A 15,547-nucleotide genomic window follows, 5' to 3' on the forward strand; every position below is an offset into this window, starting at 1 on the left:
AAATTCATTTCGCTATTTTAATCATCAATCTGTTCATATTCAGTTTTGTCAAAAATCAAAATTCAAATTTTTGTATTCCTCACTAAAATTATTTAAGTGAAATCCATTAAGTTGATAAATTGATGGAATGTTTCCTTGGAAATCAACCCCCCCCCCCCACACATAGTAATGCACTGCGCGGGTTTTCAGAAAAAGGAATTTTCAAACTTACTACCATAAAAGGAAACAGATTCAAAAGCGGTTATTATTTCATCAGTTAGATGATTGTCGATTTTGTTCACATTTAATCTGCTAGAAGCGATTGATATAAGTCGAAGCAAAAATAAGCCAAATTTTAATGAAAAAACTTATTCTCATTTAGGTTCTATTTTGCTTCGGCTCCTTTTAGCAACTTTAATCAGATCAATTTTCATTTGGTTTGCGTTATTCACTTTGTTTTACATTTACATTTTGTAGTCCAGGTGCTAATCATGTTATAATTGTAGTAAATATATTTGCATTTAAATTTCATATTCTCGAAATTTAAAATTATGTATTTGCTTCTAATTTGTATTGAAACTTTTTCCAAGTAAGAGTGGAGGTAGCTGAGAACAGATAGATCAAGTTATAAATAATCAATGCTCTTCCGAAGTCGTTTTTTACGAAAAAAATTCCCCAGCAGAAAATTTTGAAACTATAATTTGAATTGAATCACTTTTAATTATTAATATCTCAGCTCAACGACATTGTCGAGTCCGCCAATTTATACAAAATTATTTTTAAAAATTTAAGTCGGAGTAAATATTGACTTTAATTTCATAGCTGAAGAGAATATAGTCAATCGGGCAAAATTCTACCCATGATTCCAGATTAATTTTTCAGATTAATCAATTTCTTTTCATATACCTGAAATAGTAGAAGAAAATTCTTTTCATAAAAAGAAAAAGATTAAATAAGTTTTCAAATGAATTTAAAAAGTTGAAGCTAAGAAGGCGCCGCAAACAGGGAACTACATAAAACGCGCACGCATGTCAGATATCAAAAAGCAAGAAGTTCCTATATGCATATACAAAAGTTAGACTTGTGTCCCCCCATTACGTTATGTGCTCCGCAGTTAAAGAGCACGTGTATTTACCCGGATCGAGACCAAATGGTTAACTTGCAAAAGATGGTTAATTTGTAAGAACTTGCAAGTCGAATTGTTAAGTTGTAAAAACTTGCAAATCAAACGGCTAACCTGTAAATTTCGTGGGAGTTCGTTCCGGTCGAGTTCATTTTTTATTGGTTCAATCAATTTAACATTCTGTCATTTAACGTAGAGAGCGCGTGGGAGTTATTTACGCCGTTTGGATAACAAAAAAAATGAGGCCCAAATTGACAAATTGTTAAAATTTCAATTTTATCGACTCAACTGGTCCTTTTGCAATTCAGATAATAAATAGTTTACATTCACATCTTAAGACGTGTATTTTGGTACAAAATCGGCAGTATGGTTATCTTGTAAAAGCTTATATTTTAAGAATTTAAGTAAGAACATGTTTTAATTCAACTGTTTAAAGCGTAAGAAACTTATGAGTCGAATGATTACTTTCAAGAGCCTGGTCATCCGACTGGTAAGTTGTAAGAACTTGTAAGTCGAATGCTTAACTTGTACTAACTTTAAAGTCAAAAAATAAACTTTTCAGAACTTTCAAGTTTCTGGAATAAAAACTTGCAAGGCGATGCCTCAAGTTCCTACAAGTTAACCATTTGAATTCGACCCAAGCACACAGTGAATCATTATGTTAAAATATGACACATGCGTTTGGGGGTGCAAATGATAAGCACTCACTAAGCCGGGGGCACAAAGTGGTTCTCAATAAAGGCCAAATCTCGAAACAAACTCGAGAACATCTTTACCTCAAGTACTTTCAATTTTCATACCAAATCTTGGTCAAAGACAGTCTCTACATAGCTAGTAATGGGTGATCTTTTCATGCATAAAGGTATATTCTAGAGTACACCAACAATTAGACTTGGCGGGATATTCTGAAAAAAAATTGTTATGAAAAAATCTTTTCTCTACTAAAAATGTTGAACATTTTGTATGAAAATCTCGACGCAACTTGACTTGCCCCTATGGTCAGATCATATGTCCAGATTTTGTTTTATAATTAGAGCAACTAGAGGTTGTCCAATGTTCAACCAGTTCAATTGCTTAGTATGATCAGATCATCGGAGAAAATCTCTTTTGAATTTCTTAGTTCCACCTTTGGGTTAGTTCTTAGTTTGATTGCATGTGGTGACGATTGACGATGCCAAGACCGATTGTCAGATGGTTTTCCTGGTGCCAAGGTAAAGTTGTGTAACCAAAAGCAAAGTTTCCTAATTTCAGCTAGCAAAACTTGCCAGGGCCAATCTTTATCCACATTTATTTCCTCGCAAAAATGTCAAAACTTCACTTAGATTTGTTGTCATTTATTTTTTAGCTTAGAGCGAGAATCTGCCCTTTTGTAACCTTGAGTTAGGCAAAGAAACTAAAGCTATGACTGACTTCGTTTGTAGTTTTAGGTCTCTATAAGAGCACTTGTATGTTCAGGAACTAAGATAACAGTTAACGCTCAGACACCGAAAGTACTCCTCCTATGTTAAGACCATTATTCAATCACTGGTTTGACCAACTTTAGGCCACCTGATGTTAATACTGTTGGCATCTGTTCTGTTTCCCCCAGCTTATAGGGCATATTGATCTTTCATGCCCCTGAACGCGCGTGCTATATTTTTACATAGGAATTTGCTACATAACAACACAAATTGCAAATGGGGTGCATAAAAAGACTGGTGGGGCCAAAACAATAGATCCGACTGTTGAAGCTTGTCCGCTATGCATACCATAATAAAGAGGCTCCTAAAACCTAAGAACTAAAACTAAGAAACTTTCACTCAACTAATGTCCAAATTTTGTTGGCTTATCAGACCATAAAGCGCATTATAGAAAACATTCCATTTTCCAAACTGTGCTCTTTGATGAAACCACAAGTTGATAGTTTGCTCTCTAACAACATCGTCTGGTTTATCCGTTGCCCTAAGAGATTCCAAACTTTTTTTCTATGACAGGACAACCCACAAAATATCCTCCCACGAAACTATAGCCCCCTCATTATTGAATATAGGTTATATGACCACTAAGCTGAGGAGGGCTATAATGGGAAAGACCCGAAAATACTATGACTGACATTTGCTTTGATTGCCATCATTTCTGCATTTTGATTGAGGATATAGTATCAGTGAATAGTTGAATGTCAAACTGGAACCTCGACCCAAAATTAGAGGCCTTCGATTGGACTATTTGTCATAAGTTCGCTGTTTTATCTGAATTTGGTGTCACATAGGCTTAAACTTTTTTGGTGTTTTTACCCCGATTATTTATGCGCAAAATTTCTACCCGCCCTCTATTTTCAAAAATAGCGAATAACAGCTTTAGAGAGAAGTATGAAAAATGTGATCAATAAACAGCAAAACATCAAAAAAAAAAGAAATTAGTACACCACGCAGTGGGTTTCGCTGTAAAAAGTACTGAAAGTATTCATCAATTTTTAAATATAAAAAACATCAAAACTTTAATTCCTCGCCTGCTAATTTAATTGCTAGTCGAGAAAAAATATATACTGGCCGAAGTCTTAAACTCCAAATAAGTTTGATTTTCTTTCATTGTTATTCAGCATATTTAGGGAAAATATTTAGTCTGTTGTCAATTGTAAGCGAAACTACTAAACTTTAGTCTTAACAGCCAATCTCTCACGTGTGGCCTAGTTTTACTTTCCTTGTTCATCAGATTTCGATTTTTCTTTCATTTTTATTGGAAATTATTTTCAGGTCATAAGAGGAAATTAATTACTAAATATCAATTTTATGTTTGGAAGTCTAATTTTCATCGTACATTTGTAGGTAACCTTTTTGATCAAGACCTCTGTGTGAGTGGATCAGAATTTTAATTTCTGCAAGATTAACATTAGGTCGCACTCATATCTTCTTATTTTCTTTTATTTGAAAGACTTAAAGGAAAAACAGAGTTATCTTTTAGAAATCAGAGAGTTAAAACAATATATGAGCCCCCAGTTGCGACTTGAATCTTAAAAAATTTAAATTTTTGACTAACTCACGAAAAATTTTCAATCAAAAGGGTTACCTACGAAGGTAAATTGCTCAACAATCCCGTAGAATTTAATTTAAACAACTTTGGGCAGCAATTTACTCAGTCTGCCCTCACAAAAAAGTTCGAGATTCTTATGCAACCAAATATTTACTAAAAAGTTTTAATTGAAAAACTGCTTGTGTTAAACATAGTGTGGCAAAAAATGAAAGTCTTTCGGTAGTCGAAATTGGAATCGGTTTTGGAAATTTTTTAACCAATGATTAATTTGAAAAAAATCAACAGCAACAAGATCGTTTTAATTTGAAAACTGCATAATAAATTAGGCTTTTCTTTGATCTATGTGGGTTTTTTTCAGGATCCTTATCTGCAGTAAAGGTTAGAGATATCTGTTGATAGAACTGATTACTCTTAACTCGAGTGTAATATAAATTAGTTTAACGACATTTATTAACACATGTTATCATTGGAACTAAGCTTTGGAATCATAAGGCATAGTCAAATTTTTATGTATCTAAAATTTCCCTCGAAAACGGTTACTAAACTTAACAATTTTAACAGAAAAAAAAAGAAATAGTTTTAAGATTGAGTCGAAAGACGGTAACGTATATAGAATACAGAGGTTATATTAAAAATTGATACTGAATTTGAGCAAAGAAATAATTTGATTGCTTGCTCGTAAGAATTACATTTTGTCCAAGTTAAGCTGTCTGTCCCTTTTTAATTCCAATGCACTTTTGTTGCACAAAAGTAGCTGGGTTGTTGACGAGCACTAGGCAAATTGCTCTGTAACACCTTTAGCAGCACGTTGAAGTTGAACGGAGGGCGCAAGAAAAAAGGTGAGTTCAAACTTTCCAAAAAACATTGAAACGCTAACTAATCAGCAGTTTTGTTAAAACCAATATTTACATATTAGTAGAGCTCTAAGAGCAATGAATAGATTTAACGCTTTAAGGTTTTGCAGTTTGTGACAGTTTAGATGACAAAATTTGATGTGTTAGACAAACATCAGTCACGGGATTATCGGGAAGTCTCCGCAAACGAGCTCTGGATTACCCACAATTTGAAACCATTCGCACTTATAAAATCGGAATTCTCTCATTACGACGCAGAGGTATACCCCAAAATTTCCGGCTTAGTAAAATTGGCTCGAAAAATAGATACATACAATGAACGAAATTAGGAGACATCCTTTGTATCTTACTTCTCGCAAAAGGGGTTCCGCCAATTTTGCGAAATAAAAGAACATTTGGAACGAAAAGTAGGTTACAAGTCTTGTAGCACGTTTCCGCTCAATTTAGGTATCTATTAATCGCGCGCATTTTGAGCATGCAATAAGCACTTTAATAAAGATTTAATTGAACCTTTCAAAGCTTTAAAATGCTTTAAATACATCAATGAAAAAATCCCTCGCACATCAAAAGGCTTTGTATGTCAATGTGGGACTGGCCTATTTTAATAAGTAGTAATAAATAGTACCAATAAGGTACAATAAGCAGCATTAAAGTACTATACATAGTAATAAAGTAGTAATAAAGTACTACTAGTAGTAATAAGTTAGGCTTAATTAAATAAGTAGTAATTAAGTTAGGCTTAATTGTGGTTTAGATGCGAAATCGAGCTACATTGCGTGCACCAAAAATCGATACATAAATGGAGCAGATGCGTGATACAATCCGTGCGGAAAATAGGATATAAAGTTTGTACTTGTATTTCGCGGCTAGGATTAGGACACTTTTGCGAACACGGGTTGCTAATTTCACTTCCATTTTGCCAGTTTCTGCTAAAGTAGCTATTTTCCGCAATATTATTCCATTTTCAATGTATTAACAAAGTAAAAACGAACAAAAAATACACGAATCGGGCATATCTGCCCGTGAAGATTTGGGTATACCTCTGCGTCGTAATGCTGTTCGCAAAAAAAAACAATCGCAAATCTCTGATGCAATAGCTCTGAAAAATTATGGTTTCTTTATAGGGTAAAGTTTCTGACTTCTATTTACACCGCCCTATTGTCGTCAATTAGACTTGAGTCAGTGAACTGAAATACTTTTAGCGAGTTAAGTCATGTGGGAACAAATGAACTTTGTTTGTTTTCAGGCCCAGCGTTTGAAATTAAATGTGAAATTCAACCAAACTGGTAGCAAAAAACAACAGGACAAACTAGTTGAGAATCATCACTCATTTTTAGTTCGTAAGAGACCAACATCGTTTGAGGTGAACTAATCCGAAGCATTAGTCATTAATCTCGAAATCCATGTTCACACTAAATAAAGATAAGGTATTTTTTAGCTAAAACAACTTACCTCAACTGTTAAGGTTAGCATGCCTTTCCTTAACTCCCCTTAAGTTAAAGCTCAACTTTACCGTAAAAGTTAAGGTCTCACCACCTTAACAAAAGCCCTGACTTTACTCTAACTTGCCTGAAAACTACCTCAAATTGTTACCTTAACGGTAGTGGTAAATTTATCTTAACTTTGCTTTAACAAGCCTTAAAAAATTTACCCTAACATAGATGTAAATTTACCTTAAATTAAAGGCAAGTTAAGGCAAATTGTGTCGTAAGTTAGGGTAATTAATTAAGTTTAGGCAAAGTTTGGATAAATTTACCGCTACCGTTAAGGTAACAATTTAAGGTAAATTTGTAAACGCATCAAGGAAAATGCATAAGGGCGGTTAAGTTTCAATACACAATGCTCCTCCACACATTTACAATACTCAAGATTTTGCATGACACCGCCTTTTTGCAAGCTCTCGCACGATATTATGGTCGCTTACAACAAAGTTACAAATCTTACAAGATTGTATTGACGAGAGACCCTAACAACCGTAGAATGACGGTAGGAATTGTACTAGAAAACATTGGGTCATTCCCATTATATCCCCCCAGCTTAGTGGTCGTTTAACCTAAAGCACCCACCCCCATTATTATAAACTAGTGGGGGCTATAACTTCGTGTGTGTGGGGGGGGGGCTATTATGGGAAAAGACCCAAAAAATCACCACTGTAGTTCGGCGCAAATAATTGTTGCGGATTTAAATCAGCTCTTTTCATGTAAAAACATTTTGGAATTGAGATTCTGCTTTCTATGATACTTTAAGAATCTAGTTCAGATGTGACCTCATGTAACAAAATGACCTTATACTTCACATATCTTATCAAGCACATGTACTACTAATAAAACATTGAGCATTTAAAGCAATTCCAAGAATCATAGTATTCCTATAGTAACTGCTCGTGGGGTGGTTGAATTATTAGATGCCAAACCGGGTTTAAAATGAAAGTGTCTGTAAACAATTTGTTGAGGTTGAATCAAATTTCCTTAATTTAATTTTTGTAAGCTCATTATAGACAACTATTCATCAAGGGAAAATCACGTGATTAAAGTGTGGACAAATAAATAAGCACCTGAAAAACAAACAAGCAAACAAAAATTTTGAGTGGCGAAACGAGGGGTACTTTGAATACTATTTCATTAAGTTATTTAGCAGCGAACGAATGATCTGACATGAATATAATTAATGGCTGAGTGAACGAATTTATTGCGCATGTTTTTTAGAATAATTATTCTTTATCATAATTAATCCTTTCAAAACGATGTTAACCCCTCCCCTGACCCTGGCCCTATCCCCACCCACCCAAAAAAGAGAAAATTCTGCATGCATTTATTGTTTCAAAGTCAAGCGACTATGCTGTATTTAGTTTTCGGATCATTTGATGTCGACAATATAAGCAAAGCTGTAACGGAATTATAAAAGACCACTAACCTTTTAACCTTTACGAGTCAAGTTAACATCGCAAAAAACTAGCAGAAAAAAATGTTAAATATAATATCATAAATCAATTTGTAACTAGTAATTTTTTGTTCTACTTCAGCTCTTTTTTGTGGAAAGAAACAGTTGTTTTTAGCACCAAAAAAAATTGAGTTTCAATTTTTGGATAACTTTTTACTCATAGAATAATAAACATACATACATAATCAGACCAAATTGACAAAACTCAAAGATAAAGACGCAATATCCTAACATGTTAAAGCCTATAGTGATGCAATTGTCTGGACCGAGTGACGATTACGTAACAGCTATCGATCGAAATTTCCACAAATTTTATGGTTCATTATGCTCAAACTGGCTATCTGAATCCTTATTGGATGACGAGGCTGGCTGATGATCGTCGGATGACATAACGTTAATGGCGATTGCATCATTTCCTGTGTTTGTTATCCGGCCCGACCTGTCGCTAGCCAGTAAAATCCGATCATTGACGTCACTCTCAGTGTCGGTAGTCGTGAAGTGATGACGTAATTGGTCGTCTTTCTCGACTGCTATCTCGCTCTCGGCAGATGAGGTGTTTTGCATGTTGATATAGGCATAGGGAGTCTTCGAATGAGGACCCCGTTTGTTAGGAGAAATCGATGGTTGATTGTTCTGGTTCATTTCGTTTGAAGAAACGTCGGTGTTGATTTGAATGGAACTCGTTGCACTGAAATGAAAACAGAACCAACTCAGGACGGGCTGTTTCCTCTCAAAAGACTGAACTATGGGGCTGGTTTCGATTATTCGAGTGATTAGCGTCCCTATGTAACGTCACTGGGAGGCTAGAGTCATACAAGATGAGGTCAGTGACCCATGCAGGCATGCGCCAGACGGATTTCTCGATGTGAGTCTGGTGGGACCTGAACTGAGACTCTTGACAAAGTTTCGGTCAAAACTTCCGTCTGGCCCATACACAATTTTGGTCTCCTCCGTCTGATCTATATATTAGTTGATCTTTTTTGTCCTGTCCATGACTATTTTTTGGTCTGTGTTGGGTTATGGACTTTCGCAAGCGGAATAAAAAGCGTTTTTAACTAAGTAAAAGAATTAATTTCTCAAAAAATGAGAGAATAACAAAATGATATTTTACAGTAGAATTTAGAGATTTACAGGAGAGATCTGATTATTAGATCAAGATGGTGATTTGAATTTGGGGATAAAAAAAGACTCAAAAATCAGCTGTATATATATCCATTATCAGTGTGAAAAAGTCAAGATACAAAACTAATCTTAGCACCGTGATTTATAGTGGGGGTCGCAAGGGTTACCCAATATGGTTTGCTTCTGCAAATCAGTCGCAAAGGGAACCATAAATGGAATGCATTTGCACTTTTCTAAGAAATCATTCACACTTCCGGAGATATCATCATCATTTAATATATGCTGGGAAGATTTTACATCACTTAATCTAACTCTAATAATAGTTATCTAGATTCACCAATTTGAACCGAATATTGATTCTCAGCACCATTTCTTGACGATTCATTTATATAATTTCTTTGATCGAAGTCATATTGCTTGTCTTTCTAATCTGGCCAGTCAAACTTTCTTTCTAATTCTCACTAAGTTTAAGACTATAGTTTGATCGATATTCTAACACCCCCACTCAGATTTGAGCTGATTGCATAGAGTCTGCTCCCATCAAAACTGCTCTGAATGTTTCCACTTTCGAAACGGGTAAGGACTTTGTGAAGATGTCCGCTACCATTTTGTCTGTAGGGACGTAATGAATTGAAATAGTCCCATCCTCAGTCTTGTCACGAATGAAGTGGAACTATGTCTCGATGTGCTTGCTCCTCTTGTGCATGACTGGGTTTTGGTAAAGTCTGATACAACTTTTGGTTGTCTTCTCCAATTGCTATTGGACGTTTCTGTTGGATGCCAAAATCCTCTAGAAGTTGTTTCAGGTAGAGTGCTTCCTGAACTGCTGCTGCCATGCCCTGATATTCTGCTTCTTATGAAGAAAGAGCAACTGTGGCCTGCTTCTTGACACCCCAGCTGAGTGCTGCGCCACGTCCGTTGAGCTTGAAGTAATAGCCCGTTGTTGATTTTCTGTCGTTCACGTCTCCAGACCAGTCTGCATCACTTTCCCCCACTAAATCATAACTAGCCTCTTTTGTGTAAGTAAGTTTTAAACCTTTTGAGCCTTGAAGATATCGCAGAAGTCGTTTTCCGCACATCCAGTGTTGATTGGTAGGTGCATTCATGTGTCTGGACAGAATGTTGACTGTGAACATGATGTCTGGCCTCGTCTTTTTGGCCAGATACAAAAGTGATCCAACCAAGCTTCTGTAGATCCTCTGGTCCACTTCTTCGTCTCCGTTCTGTGCTGTCTGAAGCTTCAAAATCAAATCAGCTGGAGTTCTTGAGGGTTTGCATTGATCCATTTGAAACCGCTCAAGCATTGTTTCTATGCAGCGTTCTTGGTCGACTGTGACTTTGCCCTCTTCTCGTCTGATTCTTAGACCCAGAAACCAGTGTAGTCTCCCTCTGTCTTCCATGTGAAAGGTTGCTTCTAGTGCCTTCTTGACATAAGAGATCACTGTCATACTTCTTGATGCTACTATGATGTCGTCAACCCAGACCAAGATGAAGGTGTGATCCTCTGCCTCTGATCTTGCGAACAAGCAAAGATCGTTCCTGCTTCTGGTGAACCCCTGTCTCAGCAGGAAGTTTGCCAGCTCTTTGTACCAGTTGTTAGCAGCCTGTTTCAAACCATAAAATGATTTATTTAATCGACATATTAACTTCTCCCCATCTGATCCGTGTTTTACAAACTCCTGTGGCTGTTCCAGATACACTTCTTCCTCAATTGGTGAGTGCAGGAAAGCAGTCTTGACATCAAATTGGTGCATCACATGGCCCTGCTTCGCTGATAGCTGAAGTAGAATCCTGAATGTCTCTGGCTTACAGGTAGGCGCAAAAGTCTCAAAGTAGTCCAGTCCTTCCACTTGTTTGAAGCCTTTCGCCATATAGCGCGCTTTGTATTTGTCCACTTGACCACTGGGTCCCAATTTCACTTTGTAGACCCATTTGCCCGGTATGACGTCCCTGTCTGTGGGTGGTCTCACTAGGTTCCAAGTCTCGTTGTCTTGGAGTGCCTTGACCTTGTCCTTCATTGCCCGTTGCCACTGGTCCCAATCGTCACCTTGCTTGGCTTCGTAGACTGTTTTGAGTTCCACATAGTCGCTCTCAGTCACAGCAAGATGGGTCCTGACTTCTCCAAAAAATTGCAGAACATTCCTCGCTCGTGTCCCTCGTCTGGGCTCTGCTCTGTCCGCGTGTTCCAGTGCATCTTCATTGAAGCCAACTGTCTTTAACTGTGAGAAGTCTTCTGTGTCACTGTCTTCCAGTGACTCTGAGTCTCTGTGACTCCCTATTGTTGCAGTAGATCCTTCATCTAGTGCTGTTTCTCCAACATGCGAGGCCTCTTGTCTCAGTGTTGTTTCTTGAGTATTCACGCTCCCTGCGTCATGCCACTCCTCTTTTATTGCAGTAGATGTGTCCTTTCGTTCTCTGTTGTCATCATCTTGATGACCATCATCTGGGTGCCAGATTCCCAGTTCCGACCCATCATCTAGTAGGTCAGCCGTTTCTTTGTTGTCAGGGATTGAGCCCACTTCAGACTCCTTGATGATCACATCTCGAACTGCCATCACCTTGCGTGTGTTGGGTATGTACACCAGGTATCCGTTTTCTCCTTCAGTTTAACCCACAAACTTTCCTTCCAGTGCCTTGGGTTCAAGTTTGCTGACTTCTCTGTCCCTCTTCCTCATGAAGACTGTGCAACCAAAAATAGATAATTTACTAATTGAAAGCTTAGGTTTTATACCTCTCATCAGCTCTGCTGGGCATTTTTCTTCTCCTCGTCTCACAACCAAGTTTCTGATCCTTGCTGCGTGAAGAATTGCTGCTCCCCACATCATCTTGGGAAGTCCTGAGTCAATGAGCAAACATCTTGCCATCTCCAGCAGTGTCCTGTTGCACCTCTCAGCTAACCCATTCTATTGTGGCGTCTCTGGTATGGTCTTTTCCTGTAGAATGCCTGCATCTAAGTAGTACGTCTTGAACTGCTCTGAGAGAAACTCCTTCGCATTGTCTTGCCTCAGCTTCTCGGGCGTCCCCACACTGAGAACAAATTTCTTCAGGCTGGCCAGTGCTTCACTCTTTGCCTTAAGCAAGTCCACAAACACAAACTTCGTGTACTGGTCTGCAAACACTGTGCAGAACCGGAACCCTGACAGTGACTCTACTCTGAAAGGTCCCATCACGTCTGTGAACACCCTCTCCAGCTTCTCTTCTGCTTGGGTCTCTGCCACTCTTGGTACTGGAGTCTTTGTGATCTTGGCCAATGCAAATACATTACATATATCATCGAGTTCCCCCACTGTCTGGTGCATTCCTGACCACATCCGCTTGATTCAAATGACCCAATCGTCTGTGCCACTTCCTTGCACTGTCAAGTTTCACGCTGTTGGAACTCATCTTAAATTCTAGAACGCTGCAGGGTAAGTAAAACAAATTATTTTCTTGTGTTAGTTTTACCCGAGTTCCCTTCTGGAGTTTCATGCAGCTGTTTCCTCTCTCGAAAGTGAAACTATGTCCCCACTCCGTGCATCTTGAGACTGATAGGAGGTTTGAAGAATATTCCGGCAAACAGAGAACATTTTTGAGTTCGCATTGGAATTCCCCTTTGTTTGAGGGTATGCTGATCCTCACACAGCCTCTGCCCACCACCCACTCTGGAAGCCTCTCCGTTGGGATTTCTGACCACTGATTGAATGGGCACAAAGTCCAGGAACGCATCGATGTTCGTCACTATGTGATCCGTACAACCACTGTCCACTAGCAAGCCTGCTGTCTTCCACTGGGCAAGAGCTGCCCAGCATTCCTCGTCTGGTGTAGCCAATGTTGGACCCATTGCCACTGACTCATGTTTGCCTCCATCTCTTTGTCTCTTGCATGCCCTGTCTAGGTGACCCTTCTCACCACACTTGCTGCATTGTGCTGTCTCCTTCTTCCTGCAGTCCTTGGCAAAGTGTCCAGGGATCCCACACGCAAAGCAGTTTCCTTTCTTGGGTCCCTTCTTGAAGTCACGCTTCACTGCCAGTGCCACTGAACCACTTTGTCCCTTGTGTCTCTGCACCGTGCTCTCATGAAAGTTCTGCAGCCCTTTCCTCAACTCTTTGAAGTTCGTTGCCGGGTTGAAGCTTTCCTGTATAACAAAACTTTCATACCTCATTGGCAGACCATTGAGGACCAAGGCGTTGAAGAGGGTCTCTGAGACTGCTTCCCCTGCTTCTTGTAGCCTTGTGAGCAACTCCTGTCCTCTGATGAAGAAGCTGTCCAAATCCTCAGAATCCTCGAGCTGCAGTCGAGCAAGCTGTGTCACTAAAGTCACCACTGTCGGTGTCTCCACACTCTGAAATCTCTCTTGCAAAAGCTTCCAAGCCTTTGCTCCATCTCCAATGCCGTCATCTCCCACACAGTCATGTCTCATCAGCATGAGGGTTGTTGCATCTAGAGTTAGTGCCAAATGGCACCAAACATTGTTCCGTTTCTCCTTGATGTCTGCAACTTCCTTCTCATATGCATCCTTCAGCACCTTGTGGTTCTTCTTCTCATCATTGGTTGCCCCATTGGCCAGTGGCGCAGGCTCATTGGGTTGCTCCTCTGTCCCCAGTAGTGATTTGTAGAGTCCCTTTGTCTGCATCATCGCCACAAATCTTGTGCTCCAGATTGGAAAGTCCTTTGCCTTTCCTGTGTAGGTCAGCAGCTTCACTGTCTGTTGATCCATTGAAGTTTGAGCAGGCAAAACAGTTGTGAAAAGAAAAGGTACTAAGCAGAAAAGGATAATGTTTGTCAACAACAAATTGGTTTTGTTTTGGAAATCAATTTTATGACTTAGAAAATTGCTGGGCCCATAACCTGTTGGGTTATGGACTTTCGCAAGCGGAATAAAAGTGTTTTTAACTAAGTAAAAGAATTAATTTCTCAAAAAATGAGAGAATAACAAAATGATATTTTACAGTAGAATTTCGAGATTTACAGGAGAGATCTGATTATTAGATCAAGATGGTGATTTGAATTTGGGGATAAAAAAAAGACTCATAAATCAGCTGTATATATACCCATTATCAGTGTGAAAAAGTCAAGATACAAAACTAATCTTAGCACCGTGATTTAAAGTGGGGGTCGCAAGGGTTACCCAATATGGTTTGCTTCTGCAAATCAGTCGCAAAGGGAACCATAAATGGAATGCATTTGCACTTTTCTAAGAATTCATTCACACTTCCGGAGATATCATCATCATTTAATACATGCTGGGAAGATTTTACATCACTTAATCTAACTCTAATAATAGTTATCTAGATTCACCAATTTGAACCGAATATTGATTCTCAGCACCATTTCTTGACGATTCATTTATATAATTTCTTTGATCGAAGTCATATTGCTTGTCTTTCCAATCTGGTAAGTCAAACTTTCTTTCTAATTCTCACTAAGTTTAAGACTATAGTTTGATCGAAATTCTAACAGTCTGTTTGGTCTGGCCTATATCTAATTTTCAGTCTGTTCATACCAATAACCATACCAGAACATCGGTCTGGTCCATACCTTTTCCGTCTGACCAAAAACCATTTATGATGTAAATAAAACCAAAATAGTTGGCTCTATTGAGTGTCTAAGCAAGCTTATAGGACAGATAACTGCCCAGAAGTACAGTTGAAAGCAATTTATATATTGTCTAAAATGATGATAAAAACCCGGTTTAGCAAACACCAATTTAATTTCCAGACACTGCGTTCTTCCTAACGTAAACGCATAAGTCGGAAACTTTTCACATGTTTAAGTTGTTCTGGCTAAGAGTCTGTTCTTGGTTCTAATCGGTCCAGTTTTGGGTTTATCTGGTCTGGCCCAGGGTCTGGTACGGTTTGGTCTAGACCCGGGTCGAGGAATTCGTCAAAATTTATGTAAGAAATGCGCTGACAACCGCTGAAAAAAAAATATTTTTCAGCGGATTAATCTTACATAATTATCCGCTTAATGTGCTGAATTTTCAGCTCCTTTCTTACATAATTTCAGCACTTTTCAGCACATTAAGCGGATAATTATGTAAGATTAATCCGCTGAAAAGTATTTCTTTCGGCGACTGTCAGTGCATTTGTTACAAAATTTCAGCACATAATAATAATTGTGGTTTCTGCGTAATCGCAGCGGAACAGCATTAGGCCTACAGTAGCCTGTTTTCAGCTGCCCTTTTTCTTATTATTCCCCACATTTCAGACTGATCGACTGATCTTTTTATGAGCAGCATTGCTCTTTTTTTTGGTGACTATAGTCACTTTTTTGCGTCTGAAACTTTTACGTGGTACCATCATTGCAGCCAACATTGGTCAGGCTATGGTCAACCTGAAGCTGTGGTTAAGTAAGAGCTCATCCTCACACAGACAGCTTCACTGAGGCACGGGATTGAACTCTCAATCATTGGTGTGCGAACCACACACCTTACCTCTCGGCTATCACACCTTACCTCTCGGCTATCATTTCAGCACATTAAGCGGATAATTATGTAAGATCTAACTGCTGAAAATTTAATTTTTCAGCGGCTGTCAGCGCA

The 15,547-nt window shown here is 38.4% G+C and overlaps 1 protein-coding gene across 3 annotated transcripts in view; it reads right to left on the minus strand.

Annotated features, from left to right (window-relative positions):
* Nucleotides 1-7,875: 7,875 nt before the first annotated feature.
* LOC142335110 (uncharacterized) overlaps nt 7,876-15,547 on the minus strand; it is a 47,267-nt gene continuing 39,595 nt past the window's right edge. For all 3 annotated transcript variants that reach the window (XM_075383462.1, XM_075383465.1, XM_075383464.1), the window contains exon 9: nt 7,876-8,593. In XM_075383462.1, coding sequence (XP_075239577.1) covers nt 8,218-8,593 — 376 coding nt within the window. In that variant the 3' untranslated portion in view covers nt 7,876-8,217. The remainder of the gene's footprint in view (nt 8,594-15,547) is intronic.

The sequence above is a fragment of the Convolutriloba macropyga genome, chromosome 2 (genome assembly GCF_964194025.1).
Source record: "Convolutriloba macropyga chromosome 2, txConMacr16.3, whole genome shotgun sequence".
Taxonomy (NCBI): Eukaryota; Metazoa; Xenacoelomorpha; order Acoela; family Convolutidae; genus Convolutriloba; species Convolutriloba macropyga.